The 27544-nt window shown below is 38.2% G+C and overlaps 1 protein-coding gene across 3 annotated transcripts in view; it reads right to left on the bottom strand.

The window, feature by feature from the left end:
• The window catches only part of WNK2 (WNK lysine deficient protein kinase 2), a 199118-nt gene that overhangs the window by 42801 nt on the left and 128773 nt on the right, over positions 1-27544 (bottom strand). For all 3 annotated transcript variants that reach the window (XM_060239813.1, XM_060239815.1, XM_060239814.1), the window contains exons 11-23: positions 25781-26329; positions 20987-21280; positions 17356-17405; positions 15801-15966; positions 15608-15724; positions 14505-14672; positions 14357-14402; positions 11795-11911; positions 9745-10781; positions 7287-7359; positions 4941-4996; positions 2946-3586; positions 1044-1258 (exon numbers count right to left, since the gene is read on the bottom strand). In XM_060239813.1, coding sequence (XP_060095796.1) covers positions 1044-1258; positions 2946-3586; positions 4941-4996; positions 7287-7359; positions 9745-10781; positions 11795-11911; positions 14357-14402; positions 14505-14672; positions 15608-15724; positions 15801-15966; positions 17356-17405; positions 20987-21280; positions 25781-26329 — 3529 coding nt within the window. The remainder of the gene's footprint in view (positions 1-1043; positions 1259-2945; positions 3587-4940; positions 4997-7286; positions 7360-9744; positions 10782-11794; positions 11912-14356; positions 14403-14504; positions 14673-15607; positions 15725-15800; positions 15967-17355; positions 17406-20986; positions 21281-25780; positions 26330-27544) is intronic.

Here is a 27544-nt window from a genome sequence, read left to right as displayed (position 1 = left end):
TATTTCTTCTATGGGATCCTGGGAACTAGGCAAAGGAAACTCTGACTCTTTCCTTCCTTCCCCGGGTAACAGAGACTTGGCTCAGTAGCTCTGCTGTGCGATTGAGAGAATCTGGCAAAGCAAGCTCTGCCTCCCCCCCTTCCTCCCCAAGGGAGGAGCCTCATCTAATGGAGAAAATAGAGGTTTGGCTCTGTAGCTCCTGTGTGATTGACAAAGCCTGGCAAAGCAAGCTGTGATAGGAGCAAGAGAGAGGGAGGAGGAAGCAGATGACAGCCAGTTGCTTGGGGACCTGATAGCCCTCTAGGGGCCTGATTCCGCCCCCGGGCCGCATGTTTGACACCCCTGTGCTAAACCATATGTGAACTGTGCTCCTTGTAAAAAATAAAGCTGTAATGAGGGTGAGGCTACAAATGAGATGAGATGTGCTGTAATTCTGATACTGGCATATACCCTGAAATATCAGTAGCACTACTGTTTTTCAAATATTTGGGTGGATCCATATGGATAGCCATGTTGGTCTAAAGCAACTGGACAAAGTTAGAGTCCTGTAGCACCTTTAAGACCAACAAAGTTTATTTTAGGATGCGAGCTTTTATGTGCATTCACACTTTGTCAAACAGGATGGGCAAGTCTGATACTTTGATTCCGTCCTGTTTGACAAAGTGTGCATGCGCACACAAAAGCTCACATCCTGAATAAAACGCTGTTGGTCTTAAAGGTGCTATTGGACTCTAACTTTGTCACAAATATTTGGATGCACTGATGTAGTGTTGTTGAATGTGTTAACATTAGATGAATGTATTAATTTAAATTATCAGGAAAATGAAGTATAACCAGATCGACCCTAAAGGTTTGTCTCTCTAAGATCTTGGTAAAATAATGTAACTGTAAAACACAGAGAGAGATCTTTTCTCAGAAAATAATCAACAAGTTAAGTCATCATGAGAAGACATTCTGAGAATGATCCTCAAAAAAATTAAAGCAGAAGGATAAGCACTGGTGAAATTACCTATAGAAGAGAGTTTTATATCTGCTGAACGTACTTGTATGAGATGTTGTTGTTTTGAGCTGTTGAAGTACAGGGTTTAATAATTTTCCAGTTTTTAATTTATTCTTGCTGGTTCTCCTTCGACGGCCACTTGGTGGAGCAGAATGAAGGAATCCCACATTAGGTGGCAGGGGTTTTCCCAGACGAATGTACAGAGCTTCTATTTCTCTCTTTTGTTGAGTTTGGAGCTCAGCAATTTCTTTCAAATGTCTGAGAAATAAAAATGTTTGGTATGCATCAATTTTATGTACTAGCTGAGTAAAGTACATGAATTTGTTAGCAAGTGTCAGATGGATAGATATATATTTCATTTTTATTTTATTAATTCAATTTCTAGCCCACCCTTCCCATCAAAACAGGTTCAAGGTGGGTTACAATATAACAGATCATACAATAACCATGTCTAAAATCTAAAATTACATAAGTTTAAAACTACAGCAAACACATTAAGATGGCATGGTCTGTTCCAAGTTTTAGTAAATCAGGTCTGATCAGTGGATTTCCAGGTTGTCAGAGTCAAAGAACCAAGAAATTTCAAAGCAGTTTGTGTGAATAGTTGGAACAGGAAACTTGAGCAAGAGGGTCTGATCATACTGCACATCCACTGCCTCAACTTAAAGCCTGGCAGAACAACTCCATTTTACAGGCCCTGATCTCTGGAGAGCTGATTCCACCAGATCAGTGCCAGGGCCCAAAAGACCCTGGCCTTGGCAAAGGTTAGCCTGACATCTTTTGAGCTGGAGATTACCAGACAGACAGACATATATAATATTCTCTTGGTATATACAGTCAATTGTTTTCATTTGCTTTATATAACTGACATATAATAAACTCTAGGTTAAGCACATTTTTAATAGGGATCCAGCTATAAGGCATTACCTGGGCTAAGCTACCAGTTTATACCAAGTTTTTAATTATTTGATATCAGGAGTATTTTGTATTTTGCGCAAAAGCTGTATTGTAGCACATTGTGACATCTATAAAAATGGTGAATTTTATTACTCCCAGATACAAAAACTCACTCTTGACATAGCCAGCTTCAAGAAGGGGTTGGATAAACATATGGAGCAGAGGTCCATCAGTAGCTATTAGCCACAGCGTATTGTTGGAACTCTCTGTCTGAGGCAAGTGATGCTCTGTATTCTTGGTATTTGGGAGGAGCAACAGGGTGAGGGCTTCTGGCATCCTGGCACCACTGATGGACCTCCTGATGGCATTTTTTTTTTGCCACTGTGTGACACAGAGTGTTGGACTGAATGGGCCATTGGCCCTATCCAACATGGCTTCTCTTATGTTCTCATGAATGAATTCAGCCATAGTAAAAATATGACAAATGATCCAAAACAGTATGCAGATGAACCTGGCTATTCTTTTTGTGATCTACAAGGAAAGACAAGGAAAAACATGATATACAAGGAAAGATATACATTTCCTTGTATATCACTTGGCCACTTAAGCTATATGAATTTTGACACAGAAAGGTGGGATATAATTATTTTAGGGTGAAGATGAAGGCTTTATTTATCTTAGATCATGTCACACAGTCCAAGTAGCAAACTTTTTTTTCTGAGATTTATCACTTCACACTGTGTGTTGGCTCCCAGGATTAAATATTTCCCCAACATCTTGTTCCTGGTATGCAGGCAATGTTTTTTTAAATGGAGGAACATTCAATCATTTGAGTCCCCGTCAATAAGTGAATGCAAAGTTGAACAATTCAGACACAGATTTCTACTTCAGAGGGACATTTTTATGCTTGTAAAGTCTTACCATTCTTGTGATAAATGTGCACATAAAGAGAGAAAAAAGCATAAACCCTCTAAAATACAGCTGGGAATGTTGCATAAACGTAAAGGGAAAAAAGTATCCCCCATACTCTGATGTCAATGAAACATACTTTTCTCTAAGGTTCTGTAATTCTTTCTTCATGTCTGCATCTTCAAACTCTGAATCATTGTCACTGCTTACATATGATGACTGAGAGTGGAAAGAAGTTACATTGATAGTTGGGATTTTTGTTCCATGGCCATTAGGGGAATCAAGGCCTTGTGAATGTGACTTTCCAGATTTTTGCAGAAAAGATGAGGCTTTTTTTGTATATTCATTTCCTGCACTACTGCTTTGAGGTGACTGTGGAGGAGCAGCTGGTTTCTTTTGAAGAGACTCATCTCCAGTATCACTAGAATCATGACTGCAAAGGACATCAATAGAGGATGCTGTCTGCGCTCGCCAAAAACATTTCTTCATATCAGGACTAGAAGGCTGATCATCCAGATAAACATCTGGTGGTGCAGAGTACCTCAAGAAATGCAAGGATGGTAAAGTTAACTCATCCTGTGTGCTGATCACTGAAAATCTCCCAATAGTTTTTGCTGGTGTACTATTATGTGTTTCTGCCTGATTTCCACAAAAGCTGGAGTCTACAGAGTCATCTCTTTGAGATTTATTCTGCTCTTCTTCAAGTAATGTTACCACCTTTGCTTTCCCATTCATTTTACAAGCTTCTTTCTGGTCATTTAGATTTGATAAAAGAGCAACCTAAAACAAGAAAAAAAGAAGTCAGTATCTGGAGAACAACCACCATAATATTTGTTCTGGAAAGAGTTAAGAGTAGACATCGGCACAAACCAAACCCACAAATTGTGCATGAATTGGGCCGATTTGTGCTTTGTTCCAAACTGGTCTGGATCTTGGCGCTTTGTTGGTTCATTTTTGCAGTTCATTGTCCCAGACAGCCTGGCACTGATTCAATCAATTCCAAGCAATGCTGGGAGCAAATCATGGAGCTGTCATTCTGTAGCACAGAGTTGTAAGAGCTGACTGAGCTTTCTTGGGGGCGCCTGCTTTTGGGGACTATAACTTGGACATTCCAAATCCAATCTTTGTCAAACTTGGAGGGTGTGTGGAGGAGAGCCTGCTGAAGACTTCTGGTGAGTTTTACATCTCCTGAACCAAACAAACCAATGAAACACAAACTGAGTCAGAAATCAAGTGAATCTAGAGCGTGCAGCCTGCAGCGTAGCTGCTAGGCTGCTTTCGCTCCGTTTGCCTCCCTGGAAGGAGGAGGAGTTCGCCCGTTTGGGCGCGCAATTGGAGGGGCGGAGCATAGCCGTGTTAATGGCTAGCTCTATGCTCCCCCTTTGACGGTGATCGGCCCTCCCGCCCACCCTGTATGTTATGTAGGCTTTGCTGGTTGCCTCATTTGAGGAGCCGGGTAGGAATTTTTTACGCTCCGGCTGTTTGGCTGTTGCTGGGGTGTGTTTTTTGCCTATCCTGCATAGCATTACAGTGGATTGTGGAATTGGCTTAGGGATGGTGCCTTTAAATAGGTGGTCACTTTAATTTGCAGGTTTTTGGGGTTTAGGACACTATGCGGCTGGGGGAGGACTGCGAAGCATCCCCCTTTTGGGGAATTTGGGGTCTGGCATGATCAACCTTGGGTTTGGAGACCCAGGTTTGGAGAATGCAGACTGTCCAGGAAGCTTGGCTAAAGGGTGCCTTTCTGGTGAGACGTGCATCTGGGTTTGGGCCCTCTGGTGCGGGTCTCCCTGCTGGGCCTGCCTGGAGGGAGCTGAGTTGCTCAGCTCTGGCTGGGAGTCTGGGTCTCTCGCCCGTTAATGGCAGAGGAGCGATCGCGGTGACCCCTAGCCCTGGCCAGGCTGCTGTTGGGGTGCCCTTGCTGTTTATTCTGTTAAGTTAATAAAGTGGCCCAATTTTATTCCAATGTATTGTGTCCGACTCTTTATTCCGACCTTGGGGGGCAATCACGAAATGATGCACAACTCTAATTAACAGTGACCTCCATTAGTGCAAACCACTCTGAAGAATTAGATACATTTATTTATTTATAGAAACAAAAAAAGTAAAACTGTAAATTGTAAGTTTGCAATACCTGAGGGTGTCCTGATGTCAGGGCAACAGAATTTGAAGTTATGTATGGAGCTTGGCCTGTTTGATCAATTGGAAACAAATTTACATATGCATCTTGTAATAAAAATTTCAAAACAAAGCAACAGTTAACAAAATCAATCTTCACTTAATAAAATTGTATGGACTCTTTACAGGTTACAATCCTGGTACCCTGGGTGTGTGCAGGATAATAGTTCATATCTATATGAGTTAAATGTAAATTAAGATGGCAAATGCAATACCTGAGAAGTATTCAGTCATTCAGGGCAATGACCCATGCTTGAATGAAAAGAAGAGACCATTTATCTGTCCTACTGTGCATGTTCTATCCTCCTAGCCTGATGAATGTCCATACACAGATGTCTTATAGCATCATCCCAAGAACAGTTTCCTGGTAATTAGTCCCATTGAATAAACCTACAGGATTCTGTTTTATTTTACATATGAAATTTCATATGTAGGGTTTGGGTTTGCCAAGAAACTACTGAAAGGGAGATTTGTAGCATCACAGAAAAATCTGGAGATACCAAAAGGACAATATAGGGTGTGAAAATCCTCAACTCTGGATACAACATTATTATTATTTATTAAAGCATCCGTGAATGAAAACCAAAGCATTCTAAATGGGTGTATGATAACCATTCGAGAATGGTAAGCGCTAATGTAATTGGCAGTTAAAGAAAGTAAGTTGCCCCATCACAGATATTCTTCAGAATTAATGGACTATTCCATTTTAATAATACTGTGTGTGGGTGATGGGTATGATTCAAATATTCAATAAACTATTTTAATAACTATAAAATAACAAATGAATACTTCCAGTTGCTTGGGGTTACACCCAAAATGGAATTTCTTCTTTCAAAGGCACAAAATGTCTAAAAAAAATCCATCTAATGTTAAACCAACTTTCCAACATATTTCAAGTGAATTACAGTGAAAAAATATTTTTAATAATTGGGTAAGTACAATGCCCAACAAACGTAGAAATAAAAACTCCTCCCATTATGAAGTTTACTAAACATTTGTTAAACAACAATGTATTTCAAGTTGTGGATGGGAAGCTATTTCCAGATTTTTCAAAATTTAATTTAGTAGCTAAATGGTCTTTTATATTTCAGTGGACTGTATGTGCATAAAATCCAATGCATTCAGGCACAAATCACACAAAAAGAAGTGATCTTGTTAGCCTATCATGTGCTATTAGAGAACAACAAACAGAACTCAAATGTGTCATAATTTGCATCTCATCATTAAAATTCAAGTTTATCATTATTTATTTATTTGTGAATTGCCAATCCTTGTTATTGCAGGGCTCTGGGTGATGTACAGTAACATTAAAAACATTTGCCAGATAAAAACAATAAAAAGAATTTTATACATGAGAACAATGGCAAATACTAATACATCAATTATCCAAATTACAGATTGCCGTCCACTTCATGGGCAGGAGGGAAGGGAGTGATGAGAATATGAAAAACAGAGGAGGGTGCTAGCCAAGATGGAAACCATCACTGTCCTCAACCAAAAGCCTGGCGGAACATCTCACAGGCCCTATGTAATTGCTTAAAGTGCCACAGGGCCCTGATGGAATCTAGTAGTGTATTCCACCAGGTCAGAGCCAGGACCAAAAAGGCCCTAGCCCTAGTTGAGGACAACCAGATGTCTTTAGGGCTGAGGAACACCAGTAGGTTGCTGTCTGAAGACGTCCTCCTGGGGACATAATGGAGGAGATGATTCCATAGATATGTTGGTCCCTGACCACTCAAAACCTTATAGGTCAATATCAAACATTGAACTTGACTCAGTATTCCACTGGGAGCCAGTGTAGCTGGTGCAGCACTGGTGGCCATTCAATAACAGATATAGCTGGGTGTCATCAGCATATTGAAATTCTGTACCAGCTGGGAGTGCATATGCATTTATTTTGTATATATGTGCTGTTGAGTCACAACCAACTTATGGCAACCCCAGCAAGGGGCTTTCAAGGAAAGTGAGATGCAACAGAGGTTTGCCAGCACCTTCCTTGGCAGAGTCTTCCTTGGTGGTCCACCATATGAGTACTGACTTTGCTTGCTTCCAAGATCTGATGAGATTGGGCTATATCACACCATTCCAAGTATTCATGTTTTACATTATGAATTTGACATTCTGCAAAAGCTGCCAGATTATCCATTAGAAGCTGACACTCCCAACCACATATACTTTTAGATTTTCTGAAGACAAGATCTAGTAAACAATCTCACAATTGGTGCCGATCTGTGATGCCTGCTGGTCAGAAGGATACCTATTTAACATGAATAAACATCAGAGTTCTTGTATGCTTTATTACCTGCTCTGTTTGTTGACTCATGACTGTTTTCTGAAGGATGGATGCTGGTGCAAATATCTTCTGGTTTTTTCACCTTTAGGCCAAAGGACCAAAATATCAGTTAACTTTTCAAATATATCAACCAGAAAGTTTGACCTTATTTTATATATTATTCTATAATAAAAAACTATACATCAGTAAATTTCCATTTTTACTATTCTGAGTCCTTATTTTTCATATATATAGCAGAAGCTGCACATTCCCAAGTGGTTTAAGGGCAATCTTTTTAGAAATAAGCTTTACATTAGGGTATTTAGAGACTAGCAGAATAATTCCAATAGAAATCTGCAAGTTTCACAGAAATTGAGTCCCCAGATTCAGGGAACTGGGAATCATTAATAGAATATTCACTCCCCATGTTTGGGGTACACACCTGAAGAACAAAAGTTAAGTATTTCATGCCATTGTGGCCAGTGCGAGGTGCCACACAGAGCTGGTGATATTCCTGATCATAACATGGTTAATGGATACCTTGTCCCAAGTCTCTCACTTTGCTGATATGAATTTCCTTCACTATTCCACTACTCACCTTAACTATAGGCAAGGACACCATTTTAGACTTTGTGTGTGGGAGAAAGAATGGAGACAAGTTTTGGATTTTAAAGCCATGGGTGGTATTTGTGAAGATTCCTATCAAGCCTAAACTAATTTTGGTGTTTTAATAACATAAAATACATCAAATTTCTAATTTTTTAATCAGAAAAACTTTAAAAATCCTCTGATTTAATACTGTATAGTTTGAATGAGTAATACTGTGTCTTTAAAAGTATTTAACTCACTTCATAAGAAAAAAATAAGTTTTTTTCCGTGTTCCTTAAAAATGTTCTATTTTTTCCATTAGAAAAAATTTTTAAGCATAAGATATGTATATGTGGTATATATCTCAGCAATAATCAGATGTAGTTTGAAACACAATATGCCCTCATTAAATTGCAGCCCTGATTTTGATCTGTAGTGATCATATTTAGGGGGTCATCTCTTTATTTATGGGACTAACTACAGATAGAATACTTTTAATTTACCCTAGTAACTGAAAATAATGTATTTCACTTTGTAAGATTGAGCACAACATATAACAAGAGGGTAACAGTCTAAACTGTTCTTGATTCTTAGATTCCCAGCTCTGATGAAATGATGTCTGGAGGCAGTTTTGGCATACTTGAGGACTGACAAATGAAACCTATTCCTCACAAAATGGAAGTGTTGCTGTTGGGAGGCAAGGTCTGATCCAGGAACTGGGATAGCTCTTGTTCTGGGAAAATGTTACACACATCCTAGAGAAACAGGTTCAAAGCTTGGGGGACACTGGCCTCCTGTTGGATAAGCAGGCTGCAGTGATGGCCAGAGGTGTCATTTTGCAGTTTTGGCTAGTGAGCCAACTGCAGTCCTTCCTTGGCAGAAAAGATCCTGCCACTGTGTAATATGCCAGGTAACATCTAGATTAGCCACTGCAACGTGATTTACATGGGACTGTCCTTGAAGAGTGTTCAGAACCAACATTTGGTATAAAATGCTGCAGCCAGAATTGTAATTGGTGGGTCATAAGAAGAAGAAGAAGATATTGGATTTCTATCCCGCCCTCCACTCCGAAGAGTCTCAGAGCGGCTCACAATCTCCTTTACCTTCCTCCCCCACAACAGACACCCTGTGAGGTGGGTGGGGCTGAGAGGGCTCTCACAGCAGCTGCCCATTCAAGGACAACCTCTGCCAGAGCTATGGCTGACCCAAGGCCATGCCAGCAGGTGCAAGTGGAGGTGTGGGGAATCAAACCCGGTTCTCCCAGATAAGAGTCCGCACACTTAACCACTACACCAAACTGGCTCTCCTGATAAGGACCATATCACTCCAGTCTTGTTCCACCTATGCTGGCTGCCAATTTGTTTCTAGGCCTAATTAAAGACTCAATTGACTTTTAAAGCCTTATATGATTTGGGGTCAGCATACCTTAAGGATCACCTACGGTCATACAAACCTATCCTCTTCAGGGACTGTACTTTGGGTGCCCCCTCTGTCTGAAGCTAGACAGGAGAAAGGGCGTTTCCAGCTGTGGTGCCAAAACTCTCAAAATTACTCCCCAGGCATATTCATATGTCTTCTGCCAGCTGGTAAAGTATTTTTTTATTGTTCAATGACTCAAACTAACCTTCTTTTCTGTTGGTGTTTTTATGTTTTATTTAACTGCTTTAGATATTTTATATACCTTTTAAATCTGCATTTTAAATATTATTTTGATTATGCTCTGTCTTGGGGACCTTAAGCACAGTGGGAAAGCAAGGTACAAATGTTTTAAATAAATAAAATAAACAATGCCCACTATCTGCAGTTTCTTTTAAAAAACACTCTCCAGACAAAGTTGCTATTGCAAAGCATGAACAAGCTAACTTGCCAGAGCAGGAGAAAATGGTACTTCAGAAGTTACAGTGGGTGTAGACTGGTCCTCAGCAGTATTAACATCCATGCCAGTGCATGGGACTTTACTGCTTAGTTCTTTCAAATCCAGGACAAGTGTGGCCAAAGGCGCCAGATTAAATTCACCATCCCCCTGGTCTAAAGGGACAAAGTTGTCTGGTGTTGCTGCTGATGCAGAAGATGTTGGAACATACTCTTGGTAGAGAAGGTTACGCAGTTTCTCATCCAGACTTTTAATGGTGTTGTCAGCAAAATCAACCCTAGGTGGTCCTTCACCATCTGACTCCACTGCACAGGGTGGTTGGGGTGCACTGACGGCAAGGCCAGTGCTTGGAATAGACTGTGCTTGGGTTGGCATTATGTGCAGCTGGGATGAAGATACTGAAGCATGGGGAGGACTAGAAAGCTGAGGTGCTGCCACAATCAGAGGATCAGGAACAGCCGACACAGGAATAATTTGGCCTCTGAAAGAATGTTGAATTAGACTGCTATCTAACAAATGGGGGATTTGTGTTGGAGGCTGCTGTTCCAAAATAGTAGCATCAGAGACAACAGGGACTGGGCAGACTTCTGCTGCCTGTGCAGGAATAGTCTGTATCAGTTTTGGCAGGCCAGCAGTGCAACATTCAGCTTCTGCATCAGGGACACCCATGTTTTCATCTACTTGCTGGAGTGCCTGCACTGAGGTTTTTAGAGGAAGTTGAGCCTCAAAATGATCCTCAGTTGAAGTTGCCATATGGGAAGGACTGCTAGGCTGACTGCATAAAGCAGACTGTAGTGGAGGGCATTCTGCTTGCCCTATATTTTCAGCAGCCTGTTCTGGAGCAAATGGCGTTGTTGCTGGGAGAGATGCTGCTGCTGTTTCTGCCTGGCCCTGTGACAGGGAAGATGACACAGCGGCAGAGACTTGTGTCAGAGGAGAAGGAGGAGGTGTTCCTCTGGGGCTTTCATAGGCACTCCTTTGACTACAAAGCTGTTGATAAGCTAGGTTATTCTGTTTGTCTGTCACTGTACAGCTTTGCTGCTGATCATCCAGTTGCTCTAGATCTACAAACAAAAAGAGAGACAGGAGAACTCTAAATTTGGAGAATGACACTTTTCTTTGTGAGATCCAGCTGTTGAGAGATAAATATTGAATAACAATACATAGCAGAAAGATTCTATCCATTATTGTAGCCAATACCCTCTTTTAATCTGAAAACAATTAAAAACAAAGCAGGCTGTGATCCTTCTATCCAAATAAATAAAAGGAATGCTCATATTTTGATTTCTATCTGCATATTCAAATGAAATGTGACCCTAAAGAAAGACTATTTTCATTGACTGCGACAGCTTTATCTAGCAATTTCTAATGGGAAATGTACTGCACTTTATTGGCCATTAGCAGTAATCATGCACTGCCCCATTTCAGCCAGCTGGAAAATTGAGATTAATAATAAGGTGCTCTCAGTGTTACGTGGGTCTCTAAAATTCATTTAGGTAGCAAGGACTTCAATTAGTTTTACATCTGTAAAACAGAAAAGGGATCAATTTCAATATCCATAAATGTGTATTCTTTGGAGCAAGGTTTCTTTGCTAATTTGACTCACATTAGTTCTCACAACAGTATTGCCTTCCCCTAGCTTTTCTAATCATCCTGAGTAACAGATGACTAAATGTCCTTTTTTCCTGGAAAGATAATTGCTCTTTTAAAGGCAAGGAAGAGAGAGACATATTTCTACATGTCTTATTTCCATAAATATTGACGGTAGCCTGACAGATGCTTAATGACATAAAAGAAATGTGCCCAGAATGGCCAGAGATTAGAATCTTGGATACAGTTGCATATACTTTGACTGGTAAAAAGTTTAGTTTTAAAGGAACTCTTACTATATCTTTTATCTTCCTCTCAAGTGTTCCTTTCCAAAAAGATACACTGAAAAGTTTGTTGTTAATGTGCAGAGTTTTTATTGTACATTGTTCTTTTTGTGTAAAGCACCTTTGAGCTATTTGGTGAAGAAGGACCAAATGTTAAAAATCTATTATCTGTCCTTAATAAATCTGATAGAGATCACAAGTACCTGGAGCTTCAGCCTGTTTTGTAGGTTTGGGAACTGGCGGAGAGATTTCTGGCATTTCTACAGCAGGATTCTCAACAACAGGGCAAATAATAAACCAACGTTTTCCTGTATGTAGAACTATTTATAAAAGATAAACAAAAGGTTAATTTTTTCAACGTTTGGCAGCTATATATATTTACTTCAATTAATTATATCAAAGCTCCTCCACATGAAGCCTGTTGGGTGACCACAGGGCAGTCACAGTTCTCTCATAACCCTCTCAGCCCCAAGTACACCTCACAAAATGACCGTTATGGAGAGAGGAAGGGAAGGCAATTGTAAGCTGCATTGTGACTCTTTAGGCTAGAGAAAAGGAGTATGAAAGTCAAGTATTCTTCTTCTACTAAATTCTTAATTTATTTATCAAATTTATATCCCACTTCCTTGCTCCTGAGTGGGACTTGAGGTAGGTAACAATACTTGATAAAACAGTACACAATATACAATAAGTGAACTTTTAAAAATATAAAACAATTAAAAGTCTATCCCAGTTAAAATCTAGCCACTATTAACCAGAGCAGGATGCATGGATGGTGAAGACACAACTGGAGCATAATTTATCAACTGCCTGCTGGATCACCATCACCCAAAGGCCACCCAAAAAGAGCAGACTTGCATGCCCTCAGGAAACTAGAGAGGTCCCAAAAGCATGCACCTCTTGAGGCAGCCGTTTCCACAGGATGGGGCCACTACCAAGAAGGTCCTCATCCCTTGCTGACACAAGGTGAACACTAGTTTGTGGACAAGGGTCCTTCAGTAAATTCTGAGATGATGTTTAGAGAAAATGAGGAAGAACAGGCTGGGAGAGGCAGTCCCAAAGATATAAGGATTCCAGGGCATTTATGTATGTAACATGCATACATACGTACGTATGTACGTATTTATTTATTAATTATTTTAGTTTTCTATCACCGTCTTTCAAAAAATGGGCTCAGGGAGGTCAAATCAATAAAATTTACATAAATATAAAACAGCTAACTAAAACAGCCAAATGCAAAATCTAAAATTTTTAGAAGTGAAAAGTATGACAATGGCCAGGTCAAAAATCTTGGCTGGCACAGACAAATAGCAGCGATCAAAGGCAATACCTGCTCAACTAAGACTCACAATGAACCTGCATGTGGCAGGGAGGCCATGTTGATGTTTAAATGATGCCCACTGCCTCAACTAAAGGCCTAACAAAACACAAGGCACCACAGTCTCCAAACTGGACACAAGCAATGAAAAGACCATGCAATTCACAACAAACACATATATAAGTATATTACAGTGTAGAACAGTAAAACAATATAGATAAAGTACAGTCCATGAATGATGAAAAACCTTTTCAGTCCAAAAATAGGATTTGTACAAATATAGTCCCATAGAGAGTGCTTTCCTCCTCCTTTCTTCCACTAGCCAATGGGACTTCTCTTGAACAAGAGACAAGCTTCTGAGCAGGAGAAAAGGACCTATTTATTCAGTCTAATCTGTTCCTGCTAACATGAATTAAGGAATATGTAGAAAGATCCAAGTGGGCAGCCATGTTGGTCTGAAGCAGTTGAACAAAGCAGGAGTCAAGCTGCACCATTAAGACCAACCAAGTTTTATGCACGAAAGCTTACATTCTAAATAAAACTTGGTTGGTCTTAAAAGGTGCAACTTGACTCCTGCTTTAAGGAATATGTAGTTCTCAATTTTTTTTTCTTGGCTGTTAACACATCCTAAAATTAAGCCAAGGGCTGTTTCAGTAATCTGCAACATCCGAACAGGCTCGGAAGCTGCCATGGCGACTCAAGGAAATACAATCTTCTTTTCTTCTTGACTTATTTACTGAGATTATTTTTTTAAAAAACCCAAAACAATGTTTCCTAAAGTTCTTATTTACAGTGGATAGTTACAGCATGAAGCATTCATTGCAGGGAGAAGTACCCCTTCTGTAAGCCCTATCAGCTACAATGTTTAAAGGCAAAGAGAAACAAAAGCAGTAGAGGAGAGGGCTAGTGAGTCTCCCTCAGAGCAGATCTTCTCTGCCTTTGGAGGTTTTTTTGGAGGGGAGGGCAGAATTCTCAATCAGAATCAGTCTATTCCAAAGTGTGATGCATGGGTTTTGTAATCCCTCAGAAATCTTTGTATATTTCTAAAATTGAAACAATTATTTCTGTTATACAAGCAACTTAATCCTGCATGTTTATTATTAAGTTCCTTGCAGCTTACTATCAGGTAAGGAGCACAGTCTGGTTAATGAAACACACATATCAGCATCTGTACTTTTAAGTGGCTTAGGACCAAGTATGAAGCCACACCCAACTTATTTTCTGGCAGGAGTGTAAAGCCAAATAGTCACACTCTTCTAACTCTATATCAATGTGTTAGCATTTTATATATTGTACCGGTAGTAGATGGAAGACTTGCCCATGTGACACTAAAGTAGTTTAAAGCTTTGCATCTATGTTTCTTCCAGTGGCTAGCTGCTGGGTTGACAGATTACACATTTACAGGTTGTGATGACATTGTATATACTTCATGGAAAATATTTTTTACCATTCTGTTGATACACTGGCATTCTTGCTTGGGATTGCCCATTTTCCTGGTTAAAACAAAAGAGACTTTCAGTTCTCTATCCAACATTTATATTAGAAATATATGTGTCACTTCCTAATTTTTTCAAAGAACTCCACAAAATCAATACCTCATTGATTTTCAGCCTGAAAGCATCTTGCTGAGGGCTTGTTCCCTGATCTGAGCTTCGTTCTCCTTCTGTATCTTCACTAAGCATATCTTCTGCTTTGTCAATAATCTCTTTTAGTTGCTCAATAAATATTTCTTTCTCAGTTGGTAATATAAATTCATTTTCTACCTAGATGAATATGCAAAAAATATGTCTCTGTTTCATAGTTCTTTTGTGGCTTCAGTTAACGGTAATACGTATTTGTTCTCTTTTTAAACAACATTCAGTTGACGAGTGAAAAATTTGTATCTTTAAAATAACACAATAAAATATTTTTTACATAAGATTATGAGTAAATGGCATCTGGCACCTCTAAAATTGCACTACATGTGGCCCAATGCCTCAACTTGTGTTGAAAAACCTGCCTATCCGTTTTCCATTGTTGGTAGCACTGACTGAAAAACTTACAATTCTTGGGGAAAGTATTAATTCAGATGCAAAACATTACAGTCTATAAGACTGTATTAAAAACAGTTTTATCTTTTGCTAACAAATATTTCTGTGCAAGACAACTTGAAATCATTCATAACAATTATAACAACAGGGCTTCCCTAAGGAAGCTGAAAATGAATACTCCACTGTGCAATAAGCCTTTCAGAATATGCAAGAAAGGACTTAATGAGTCATTAGGAACTTTCAGATTGCCCTGCTTTTGTTTGAGCCTTTGATGATATCATGTGAATTAAAACTTTTTTCTGGGGGGAGTAATATAGTAGTAAGAGGCATTAATCATTCCGTGACCTTCTAGAACTAGACATACAGATGCAATTCATGGCTATTGGTTTGCAGAAAGGTCAGTGTGGTTTTATCATTCTACAGGCAAGCCACAGCAGTAGCTCATTCACAGAAATTGAATAAACCTTTGCTACCTTGTGCCAGCACTTGGGATATTCAGAAAAAGGATACCAAACAAAAATTATTCTGCACCTCAGTAGTTCCCTTCTAGATGAGCAGAAAATGTATTTCCTCATACATTTGTATGAATATGATAGTTATGTCAATTCATTTTGTGAAAACGAACTCTTTGTGATATCTTGAAAGTTCCAAGCCAAGCAAGGTCTTACCATGTACGTAGCAATTTCTTCTGGAGCATCACCATCTAAATCAAACTTAAATGTGACCATTTTGTGATTGTGTGTTTCAAGCTGACATTCTACCATCTTGTCCCCTGTGTTGCATACCTACAAAAAGGAACAACAATTATTTCTTAATATTATCAGAGATAACTTAATCCAAGATAAAAGAGAGTTGACTTACATTTAAAATTGTTAGTTTGGGCCTGTTGGTCTTTTCCTGCCGTGAACGAGTACGTGTTGATTTTTTGTGTTTTTTTGAAGGTTTAACCTCTTGCTTTCCACTTCCACTTGTTCCTTCAAAGCTGTCACTCATCTCTTTACCAGATGCAACATCGGCATTCATATAGCTTTGCAGCAAGGAGCGAAAAAAGAAATTTGCATCAAGACAAGACAAAAAGTACTAACATAGGGCAGCCCTGTTTTAATCATTGCTCCTCCCAGCACCTTACCATGTAGGTGCTCATGTTATGCTGAACACTACCAGCCTATATGTGGTTTATGACTTGTTGCCAATGATGTGGGTCGTGGTTTCTGTTAATTCTGTAATTATGATATTATTTCGTTTGGATCTGGTTTGTTTAATGTTTTTCTAAGGTGTTTTAAAGTTGTAAGCCGCCCAGAGCCCACTTGCGGGATAGGGCAGGGTATAAATTGAAAAGTTAAATTAAATTAAAATCACTGACAAATCCATTAGTACAGTTAGTCTTGAACTCTTTGTATCAGGACCCATTTCTAACCTTATTGTAAATTTTGGGGCCACTCCTAAATATTATTGCATGCTACTTCAATCCATCCCCAGCACAAAACACAGGAAACTTACATCTTTTAACACTGAACATGTTTGTTTATGTTACATTTCTTATGTTTTGTGTTCATAAATACAGTGTTAATGTACAGCAGGCTGTATTCTTGGCTAATGGTTCCCTAGATCTGCTACCTAGCCTCCCACTGTCTTTACTCTCATCTCAACCTGTTTTTCCTGGCAACCCACCTATGTGAAAGTTGCAGTCTACTTTTGAGTCTTAATTCACAGTTTGCATATAAGTTCCATGCAAGATAAAATCAAAAATCAAATGGAGGCTGTATTTTTAAATATCATTGACATTGCTAGATCTATTTTTAATCAATTTTTCTAAACTCAGTACTTCATTTAATTTCTTCAGAGCCTATTGAGTAGCAATACTTACATGATACTAGTCTCATAGCATGAAATCAAGCTGGTCTACCACAAATAGTTACAGCCTGCACTAGAAGTGAGAACAGTCATGATCCTCAGAGCACTGTCAATCTCGAAGGCATGTGCTTTGGAGACCAGTATCTTTGAAACCACTAAACAGTTTTTCCACTAGAAGTTGTTGTGTAGATGTGCAAACTGTTCTTCAAGGTTTAAGGCTTGTAAAAAGGTAAAGGTAGTCCCTTGTGCAAGCACCAGTTGTTTTCTGGAGTGATGTTGCTTTCACAACGTTTTCACAGCAGACTTTTTACAGAGTGGTTTGCCACTGCCTCCCCCAGTCATCTGCACTTTCTCCCCAGCAAGCTGGGTTCTTATTTTACCTCGGAAGGATGGAAGGCTGAGTCAGCCTAGAGCTGGCTACCTGAACCAGTTTCTGCTGGGATTGAACTCAGGTCGTGAGTAGAGGGCTCCGATTGCAGTACTGCAGCTTTACCACTCTGCGCTATGGGGCTCTTAACTTTAAGGCTGGTATGATACTATAAAACAGAAATAGAATGTATACCTTTCACAGCTCTGGGATAATGTTTGTTGCTTCTCCAGTACTGCATGCTCCTAAAACATAAAGAAAAAACCATAATAGAGATGTATTGCAACATTAACATCTCTGTACAAAATAAATGGGTCACTTTGTACATGCCATGGGCACAAATGAGAAAAAGCCACTCTTAATTCCTATTTATTTTATAAACAAGCTTTAAATATTTGCTTAAACAGCCCATTGAAATGAACAGTATATAAAAATATCTGTCAAATTAATCGAGATGCTTTTAAATTGGAAACTATTCTGAAAGAAAGTTTTTGTAATGTGTTAACCCTTTCAAAGTTTAGGTAGTTTCTAGAATTTTTACAGCCTTTATTTGAAAGGCTATATTAAACAGTGACTTAATGTCCTGGTATTTAAACATTTTGACTTAATTGTTCTGACATTTTAACCACACTGTAACCAATATTAAATTTCATCTTTATTTGCAAATACCAACATAAATGTCCATAGGTACAGCTTGATCATTAATATTTATTTGCAAATGTTTCCATAATTACAAAGAAATATAGGTAAATAATGTGATAAGATCCGGTATATCAGAAAGATGACATAAGTTATCTATGATACTACTGTTCAATAGTGAGTTATCCATGCATAAGTAACAATGCATTTTGTTCCTTAAAACAATCATGTTCATTGTAATTTATATTATTCATACAAAAAAATTGCACACATCAAATCCAAAATTAATATGGAAATCAATACATTTACACTGATGTAACATTGTACAAGATTTCTTAGTAAACAAAAAGACTATAAGAAAATGAGTAAAAGGAACATCAGAATATGCTCAAATTTCCTGTGCTAATGCCTTATAAATTTTAGCAATGTCCTGTAAAACCCATTAAATTACATTTCCAAGCTATTTAAAAAAAAACACCTTTAAAAAAGATTTTCCCCCCATTCAGGTATCCTGCCACTATCAATAAGAAGTCATTCAAAATTACAATTATTCTGTCCTTTCAATACATAGCATATATAATTTTAGCTTCTACCAGAAAATTGATCAGAAACACATTCTTTTGCAGTGATCTCTTGTACAAACATCAGTAGACATCTTATTGAATAATCTTTATAAACAAATTCTCAATAGGTTATAATGATCAACGAGATTCACCAAACAAAGACCATTACAAGTTCATACCCAGCAACCAAATATATTAACCTTATTCTGGTTTTCTGGAGTTATTATATATCATCGGTAAATTAAATAATGTGAAATCTTCTGATATTTGTAGTACTGTTCCATTCATGATCTGAAAATCCATACCCATTATGCAATTCCACTGTTGCTTTTACTAAATCAACCCACATTAATGCTAATGTTATAATATGCCAGTTATAATAAACCTGTGTCAATATCTTTTTTTTAACCTTCTAACAAAGAAGTTCCTAGTCTGGGAATATTTCTCAAATTATAAATAGGTGTTGAAACATCCCAGCTTGAAAATCTCTTCCCATTGAGGAAAATACTGAGGAGAAAATCTGAGATATCTCTTACTTTAACTAAAGGGTTAATATTTATTATTTGCAAACTATCTACTATATTTTTATCATGTCCTACCACCAGTGAATTCAGGTTGTATATAGAGATTCAATGTCATTCAGTTTTTCCTCATATCATTGCCAGGTAGGTTTAGTTGACAGTACATGGCCCAAGGTTATCTCATTAATGTAATGAGTGAATGGGGAACTGGAGTTTCTTAATTTAAGTATGATCTTCTAGTATGATACTAACCACACCACACTGGCTCATATACTAAGATATAATTGTGTTTAAAAATCTCTGAAATGAACATTCTTATTAAATTCAGAGTGCAATTGAGCTGACTTAAAGGGGAAGAGGCTTAGAACTATGTTTTCCCTATAAAGTGAGATGTAATAAATCACATGGTATCTTCCTTCTTCTATCAGATTATAACAGACTTTCTATGGCAACCAGATATTTTGCAATTGTGATTTTAATGACGACAAAAATACAAGCCATTAATCTATTTACCTAAGAAAAAACTGATAAGAAAAAACTGAAATGGGAACAGTTTTTGGTTTAATTTACATAGCTCGATTTTAACATTTACAGAACAACATTCAGCAGTGCATAGTGATAGTTAAAATATCAATCTACTAACAGCCAAATCAGCCCAATCTTTGTATACTTAAATTCGGTGACTGGAGCTGTGAACTGGCAAGACAGCTCTTTCTATAAAGCTGAAAAGCACCCTAGGTTTGCAGAAAAAATGTGAAATCTAAAAAAACTCCAAACCCTTTGGGTGTTTTTTTTTTTTTAAAAAAACCCTAAAAATGATAAAAGTAGCACCTGTAGCTTTAAGCTACAGATTCCCTCAGTGACTATTGCTGGCACCCACAATATTTCAAACTTGGTTCTGTCAGTAAAAGGCAGGAGGAAGGGGCAGTAATATTTCTGGGTCTATTCTGGCATTTGAGAGAGAACTCCTTGAGGCCAGGCCTGACTAGGGTTGCCAGTTCCAGGCTGGGAAATTCCTGACCATTTTATGGTAGAGCATGAAGATGACTGGGGAAGGCAAAGGCAAACCACCCCGTAAAAAGTCTGCCAAGAAAACGTCCTGGTGTGATGTCACCCCATGGGTTGGTAATGACACAGTGCTTGCACAGGGGACTACCTTTTACCTTTATGAAGAAAGCAGGGTTTGGGGAGGGGAGGCCTCAGACAAATATGGCATAAACTCTACCCTACAAAGCAGGTGCCTCCTGCAAGTCCTTGCGGGTTCCCATTTGTTTTATATATTAACTGCGTTGGAAATCCACTATGTTCATAGAATAAAGAATCCAAAAAGATAAATCATCTTACATTCATTGGCTCCCTCTTTCCCTTACTTATTTAACTAGGTACACATATATGCACACATCTCGAGAATACAATTTCTGCTAAAAAACTATTTTTTACATATGTGGAACCTTACACTACAAAGCATATGGGAGACTAGTATTGTGCAGTATTGCACTCATCTTTGTACTAATTATGCTGCTCACATAATCAAATTATCTTTTGGCTTCTAGAGTCCTCCCCTGCAGGAAATTGCTAGGCATATGTTCTCTGAAGCCATTGCCCCAGTTGAACAGATCATGTGGTGCCATGGTCAATAAGCAATACCTAAAGGGCCAGATATTAGCCAAAGGCCTGCAAAACCTCAATTTTAAAATACTAATGATTAAGTATTATTATTATTATTATTCATTACATTGTTGAGGATGAAAACAGAAAACAACTTTGTTGAAAGGAAGACACTTATAAGGCTGTGGTAAGAATAAATATAAGAAACAGATTCTGGGTTATTCAGAATTATTTGTATTACATGTACATGAGATACAGTTATTACGGATTCACAGAAGTGAGCAGTGACTCTTGAAAGCTCAAACCCTACCAAAAATGTTGTTAGTCTTGAAGGTGCTACTGGACTTTTGCTCTTTTCTAATACTACAAATTCATAGAATCTGAACTAACCTGTCTGAGACACTAGTACAAGATTATGGTAATAGCACTGTATCACCAAATGTTCTCTTAGTTATCAGAAACAATGATGAGTTATTAAGAAACAAATAGTTCTACCTCTTGAGAAGATTCTGGGATAACTGGGCATACAGCTGGACCCTGGCCCAGTGGCTGATTATTATCTGGCTGAGACTGCAGATAACCAGTAGGCTGGAGAGGCAGACCTTGATCTATAGGCATTGCTGCATTTGCTGTAGCAAGGATGTTTTGTGCAAGACCTTCCGGACCAATGCAGGGAGGCAATGATTCAGGTTGTAATTGCAAAGGTGGTGACATAACTGCAGAAGGCTGCAGTGGCAATGCAGGCACCTGGGCTCCAGAATCCACAGCATACTGAGGATGTCCAATGATCTGTTATAACATAGACTCCTGTTATTAATTCTGTTATGATATTAATCACTCATATGATTATGGCGATAAGATAAAAGCACCTTGTTAATGAAAGCCCTCAGTACATTCTAATGAAAAAATATTTCAGTGCTGTTTGTGTTTAGAAGAGCAGGAAGGCCCAATTCACTCAAGTAATGGTTGTCCTGAGGGCTTGAAATGCAACCATGTGTTGCAAGCTATTCATGTGCAACAACCCAGCATGATGAACAGTACTGTGGTGTGCTGTACAAATTCTCAGATTGAGATGGCAAGTTGGCTTAATCTCTGAAATAATGCCTATCACTCATTGGAGGGGCTACAGCTCAATAGCAGAGCATGAGCTTGGCATGCAGAAGGTCCCAGGTTCAGTCCCAGCATCTCCAGCGAAAAGAATCAGGTTATAGGGGATATGAAAAGACCTCTGTGTGGCTCTACTCACTGTACCGGATTCCTCATCTGATGAAGTGTGCTTAGAGCACACAAAAGCTTATGTTCTGAATAAAACTAAGTTGGTCTTAAAGGTGCTACTTGACTCCTATTTTGTTCTACTACTTCAGACCAACACGTCTGCCTACTTAGACCTTGCCAGTGACAGAAGACAATAGTGCCCTTGATAGAACAATGGTGTGATTCAGTATAAGGCAGTTTCATGCATTCAGCAAACACTTAGTGGCTTTTTTTATACATATTCTACTGCCCACACACCTGAATCTCTCTGTGATAAACAATTTCCTTACCACTTGACAGGATGACAGAGGTGATATAATACAAATGAAAGAGCCAGCTTACCCTGGAATTGTTTGGTTGTAAATAAGCACTAAATTTAGTTGCATTTCAAACCTATACAAGCCATCATTGTTTCTGTGAATTAGGACCAAGAAGAAATTAAATTCCAATGCTCAAACTCTGGATGTCGGACCTTTTATACGATGGAATTTTTGTGCTATAATTAACAAATGTTTTATACCTTCACATATTGTTCATGCAATATTTCTCTGTGATTTAGAGATTATATTTAAATCTTGTTAAAATAATAAAAATCCAATGATGCCTACTTCACAAAGTTTGTGTTGAAGAATGCTTGAAGGTCTGTAATATGGTTTCAAATCAGAAGAATACTTTACATTCTGAAACTTGGGTTCCTGTCAACATCTACATTTCAATCAGTTAGAACCCACATGTTTCTCCCCCAATTACTGGAGTCATTTGGGAGCAAAAGCTGGAATCTACATAACTACAGGAAACAAACAGCTCAAAGTATTTGTGTTAAAGGAAGATCCACTAACAACCCCATTTTTAATAATGTTCTACATCAAACAAACTACAGGTTTACAAAAAAGATTTAATTCACAATACAATACTCTGGACACATCATTATTTTCTTCTTAGGTAGAGAATTTAGAAGTATGTATATTTTAAAAAATATTGATTCAAGCTTTACCTGAGGGAGAAGGTGAAGCAGGGATGGGATGCAGAAGGCAGACAGAAATAGGAGGCAGCAACAAAAGAAAGTGTGGAAGACAAAGAGAGACACTTTTAGTATTGATAATCATACGTGTGTTTTGTGTGTGTGTTGCACCTAGAAAATAATCAGATATGATAAAATAGAAAAAAAGGTATATTCTCAGAAATTTGCAGAAAATAGCATTTGAGGGTTTTTTTTAAAGTTAAGCCATTTAAAGTAATGTTATCAGTGCTACAAAGATGCTACCAGGATACAATAAAATCATTTTTTAAAAAAAGATACATCCTTGCAAGGATTACAAGGATACAAAGGCTGTTTCACAATTTCTGCTCACTGCAGAAAGATTAAGATCATCTGAGTTTCTAACACTTATTTTAAAACACAATAGTTAATGCAGCAAACAACTATTTTCCAATTAGAAGAGAACATCTAACTGGGCTAAGGTACACTAGAAAGTCTATTTTTTACCTTCTCTGCCAATTCCTAAAAGGACAATATAATATGTTTTTAAAAAATCTTCAAGATAATGCTCCTCACAGGCAGCAATCCTATATTTTCTTCTAGTGGTGACGTGACTAGCAAAATCCCAGTGTTAAAGGGGGTTAAATAAGGTTGCGTACTGGGCCCGCATCTTTTTAATTTATTTTTAACTGACCTGGTACAATTTTTGAACCATATTAATGGTCATCCACCTAAACTAGCAGGCTGAGCGGTCCCCTTATTACTTTATGCCGATGATACTACCATCCTCTCTTGCACAAGTGTGGGCTGCAAAGGTATTTGAATGCCTTCTATGACTGCTGTAATTGTAATTCACTCTCTATCAATTATGCCAAATCTAAAGTAGTTGTCTTTTCAAATTGCTGCCGCCCACAGAGATGGTTTATTGGCAACTCAACAATTGAGCAAATAAAATTTTTTTAATTCTTGGGGATCACTTTTAATCACAAGTTAAGCTGGGTTTCACATTGTAACAACACCGTCAACTTGGCTAAATGTTTGGCTGCTCAAATTAAACAGTTTTTCTTTGCAAGGGGCAACCAATTAGTTTCAGCAGCAATTAAGGTGTTCAAAGCTAAAACACTAGCCCAAATTCTCTATGGTATCCCTATATGGATCTCAGCATTTACCAGGAAAGTGGAGGGCATTCAAGCCTCATTCTTTAGACAAATTCTTGGTAAGCCAAAATGTGTGTCCTATTTTGCTCTCTGCTCTGAAGTGGGTCAGTCTTTGGTGGAGACAAAAGCCTGGATTGCAGTGCTTAAATTCTGGCTCAAAATTCACTTTAGAATAGATCCTAACAGACTTCTTGATTGTATGAAAAGAGACCCATATATTTCATCCTGGACAGCAGTGCTTATGTCCAAACTTAACCAGTTGGGGATAGAGGTTGATGCTTTTTTTACTTCTGATGAGTCATATATCTTCAGATGTATTAAACTGAGACTGCGGGAGTTGGAAGAAACGAAACTATGGCAAACATACCCTTATATTTGCTCCCCAGCTTCCTTAGGTCTTTATGCTTTCTGCGGCAAAATGCCCCATTATCTATCAGACTTAACCATTCCAAGTCATGGCAGGGCATTTATGTTGGCTAGACTAAATGCGTTTCCTTCCAAAGTTTTACAAGGGAGATATCAAGTCCCTTTAGGCGACAGACTCTGTTCCTGTGGAGCAAATATTCCCGATTCAATTCAGCATATATTGCTTGATAGTTCCTTTTATCATAATCCCCATAAAGGTTTATTTTGCAAGCTTTCTTTCTCCCCAGATTTGTCTTATTCTGCCACCCTGTTATTATTTATTGAACAATACTGAGGGGGAGGTTAGCGAGGCTGTGGCAAAATTTTTGGCTGACATCCTTAAATTTAAATCTGACCATGTATGAATGCATCTGTAAGCTCAGTTTCATTTTGATTTTATCTCCAATGTTTAAATTTTTATATTCTTTGTATTTTTATTTGCAACTGTTATGCCATTAAAGGTTTGGTATGGCAGCAATCCTAGGCAGGTCTACTGAGAAGTCAGTCTCATTTTAATAAGTGGGGCTTACTCCCAGGAAAATGTTCTTAGGACTGCAGCTATAATGTAGCACTGGTATCTTCCAAGAATAAATCACAAATCTGAGTGATAGAGATATTTCACTGTTTGATATTTGACATGCTTAGAGGGCTAAAGGGACTGGGTCAACTACATGAAAACCAATGGAAATAATATCATTGGTTCAATGGGATTCAGGGATTGCAAATTCTTTGCAAACAATATCTTTGTACCAAATATATGGCTGATGACAGAAATTTAGACACAGTAAAGTCAGAGATACAGAAAAATAGGTTGAAATGGAATGTTATGTTAAGAAGGTGAACAATATGATAAAAATGCCATGGCTTCTTATAAAAATTCTCCTTTTTAGCAAGCCATTCTTGAGTAGTCTTCATATGCTCTATTTCTGCTCAAATCATACTTAATTTTGTATTGCATTATAAAGCTGGTTCATTAATGAATGCCTATGCATATCCATTTACAAAGACTAAAATGGTCTGAATATCAAATGTGTGCTTCAGGCCCTGTCTTGAAATCTGTAACTAATGACAATGCAGAATTTGCTTTTTAATATTATATAGAAACCCTCAATAATTTTGAAATTATTCATAGGAAGGATTTATTCCTTGTTGACCTCTGCATTAAAATATTTTTATGCACACATAATAATTATATGTGCTTAATTACAACTTTTTAATTTGATACTATAGAAATACCACATAAGAAGACAATGGACTATGTTGTACTTAAGTTGTACTTAAATTTGCAATGTTTCACTTCACATTTCAGGAACGTGTTTATTTTCCAGGTTTTAATTTTCTAGTTTTAAACTCCATGGGGCAAAAAAAAAAAAATAAAGCAAAAAATGTTTAAAAGCATGTTTGTATTTATAATGGAACATACTTATAGAACCACCACTTGGAGTAATACTCCTGTATTCTAGATCCAAGAAAATCCAATGTCAAACAGATTACCTGATTACCAGCCCCAGATGCAGACATAGTCTGTTCTGAAGGATGAATTATGCTTGGCTGAAGTGACTGAGGAAGTGGAGGCAGCTGCTGCTGCTGCTGTGAAACTGCTTGCATGTTCTGAGTGTGATGGGGAGAAGAAAGAACTTCATTCTGAATTATCTGCTGGAAAGTAGCCTGATATATTTGCTGTTGCGATAGCTGGGCTACTGCATGATGTTTTGGCAATGCTGACACTCCTGAGGGAGCGACAGCGAGTAATGATACTGGAGCAGATGGCATATTTGGCACAATTGTTTGGCAGGGCAATATTAAGGAAGCCACAGTAGTATGAGGGAGGTTGATTGCTTGCATGGGGAGGGCAGGAGAACTGGATGTCAGTGGCAGAGCAGGGTTCATGGGAAGGCTCGGTAAAATCACAGCTGGAGGAAAATACTGAGAAGGAGCAGGTATAGGGGGAACATTTGCAGCAGGCATATCAGATAGGTTTGGAGGATGGGTGTCAAGTCCTGCCAGAGGAGTAACTGCAGGAATGACAGGAAACTGAGGAATCTGAAAAAAAATATAATATTATATGAGTTGCAAGTGTTAATGGATGGCACCAAGTTAATTTCATTTGTCCTATTAGCAAAATGAGAATGATTAACTGTGACTTCCATCCATTTTTACGAGCCTGTATAAAAGCAAACAATCTTGTTTAAAAAACCTAATGCAGTAGTTCACTTCAAAGCAACTGTACTTTTTAAAATCTGAGAACTTGAAAATCATTGTAAAGGAAAGTTATTAATCATGCAATAATACACTAATAATAATTAATTCTAGGTACCTGAATTTAAGACATTTTAGATACTTGTTTTACACATCTATCAGAAAGAGGTTGCAGCTCATGCCCCAGATCAAGCATTCTGTAAGCTCTTCATTGTGCACATGGAACTCCTGTATGAGCAAGCTACTCTCTTCAGTGAAGTTCCATGTATGCAAAAGGATGCCCATGCAAAACTATCCCCCTCCATTACTTGTACATGCAGAAGCATTGTATCCATTTTTCAAGGATGCAAATTTTGCTTACATGCAGTTTAGGCTTTGCCACAGACTGATTTAATGCATGTTTCTCAAACCTGAGGTAGGAACAAGTTTGGAAGTTGTACTAGTAACAGTTTCATAAATGGTTATTTATTGATTTCATTTACAGCCCACCTTTCTCAATGATTCTGGATTACAGAGTCATTAGAAAAAAATGGTTGTAATGAAGAGTTGAGGGCCTGATTACTGAGGTTGGAGTTATGGTTGCTAACTACAGATTGGGAAATTCCTGGAGATTTGGGGCAGTGTTTGGGGAGGGCAGGGAGTTCAGTGAGTACAGAATAAGAAGATAAGAACATAAGAGAAGCCATGTTGGATCAGGCCAATGGCCCATTTAGTCCAACACTCTGTGTCACACAGTGGCCAAAATTTTTTATATATATATACCATGGGATACCATGGAGTTCACCCTCCAAAGCTGCCACTTCAGCAAGGAAAACTGATTTCTGTAGTCTGGAGACCTATTGTAATTCTAAAAGAACTTCAGGTCCCACATGGAGGTTTGCCATCTAGTTGGAGCTGATGTACTATGAGAAACAGAGGAGAGCAAAAAAGACTATGGTGTGCATTCAGATCTACCAGAGCCATATATATACACCTGAAAAATACCTTATCAAGTATATTTTAACATCCCAAAAGTATCTGGAATTTTTTCAGGAAGACCAGGAAAAAAATCCGCCCCAA

Source organism: Heteronotia binoei, chromosome 5, assembly GCF_032191835.1.
Source record: "Heteronotia binoei isolate CCM8104 ecotype False Entrance Well chromosome 5, APGP_CSIRO_Hbin_v1, whole genome shotgun sequence".
Classification (NCBI taxonomy): domain Eukaryota; kingdom Metazoa; phylum Chordata; class Lepidosauria; order Squamata; family Gekkonidae; genus Heteronotia; species Heteronotia binoei.
The sequence above is the reverse complement of the archived record's forward strand: the minus strand, read 5'-3'. Positions and strand labels throughout refer to the sequence as shown.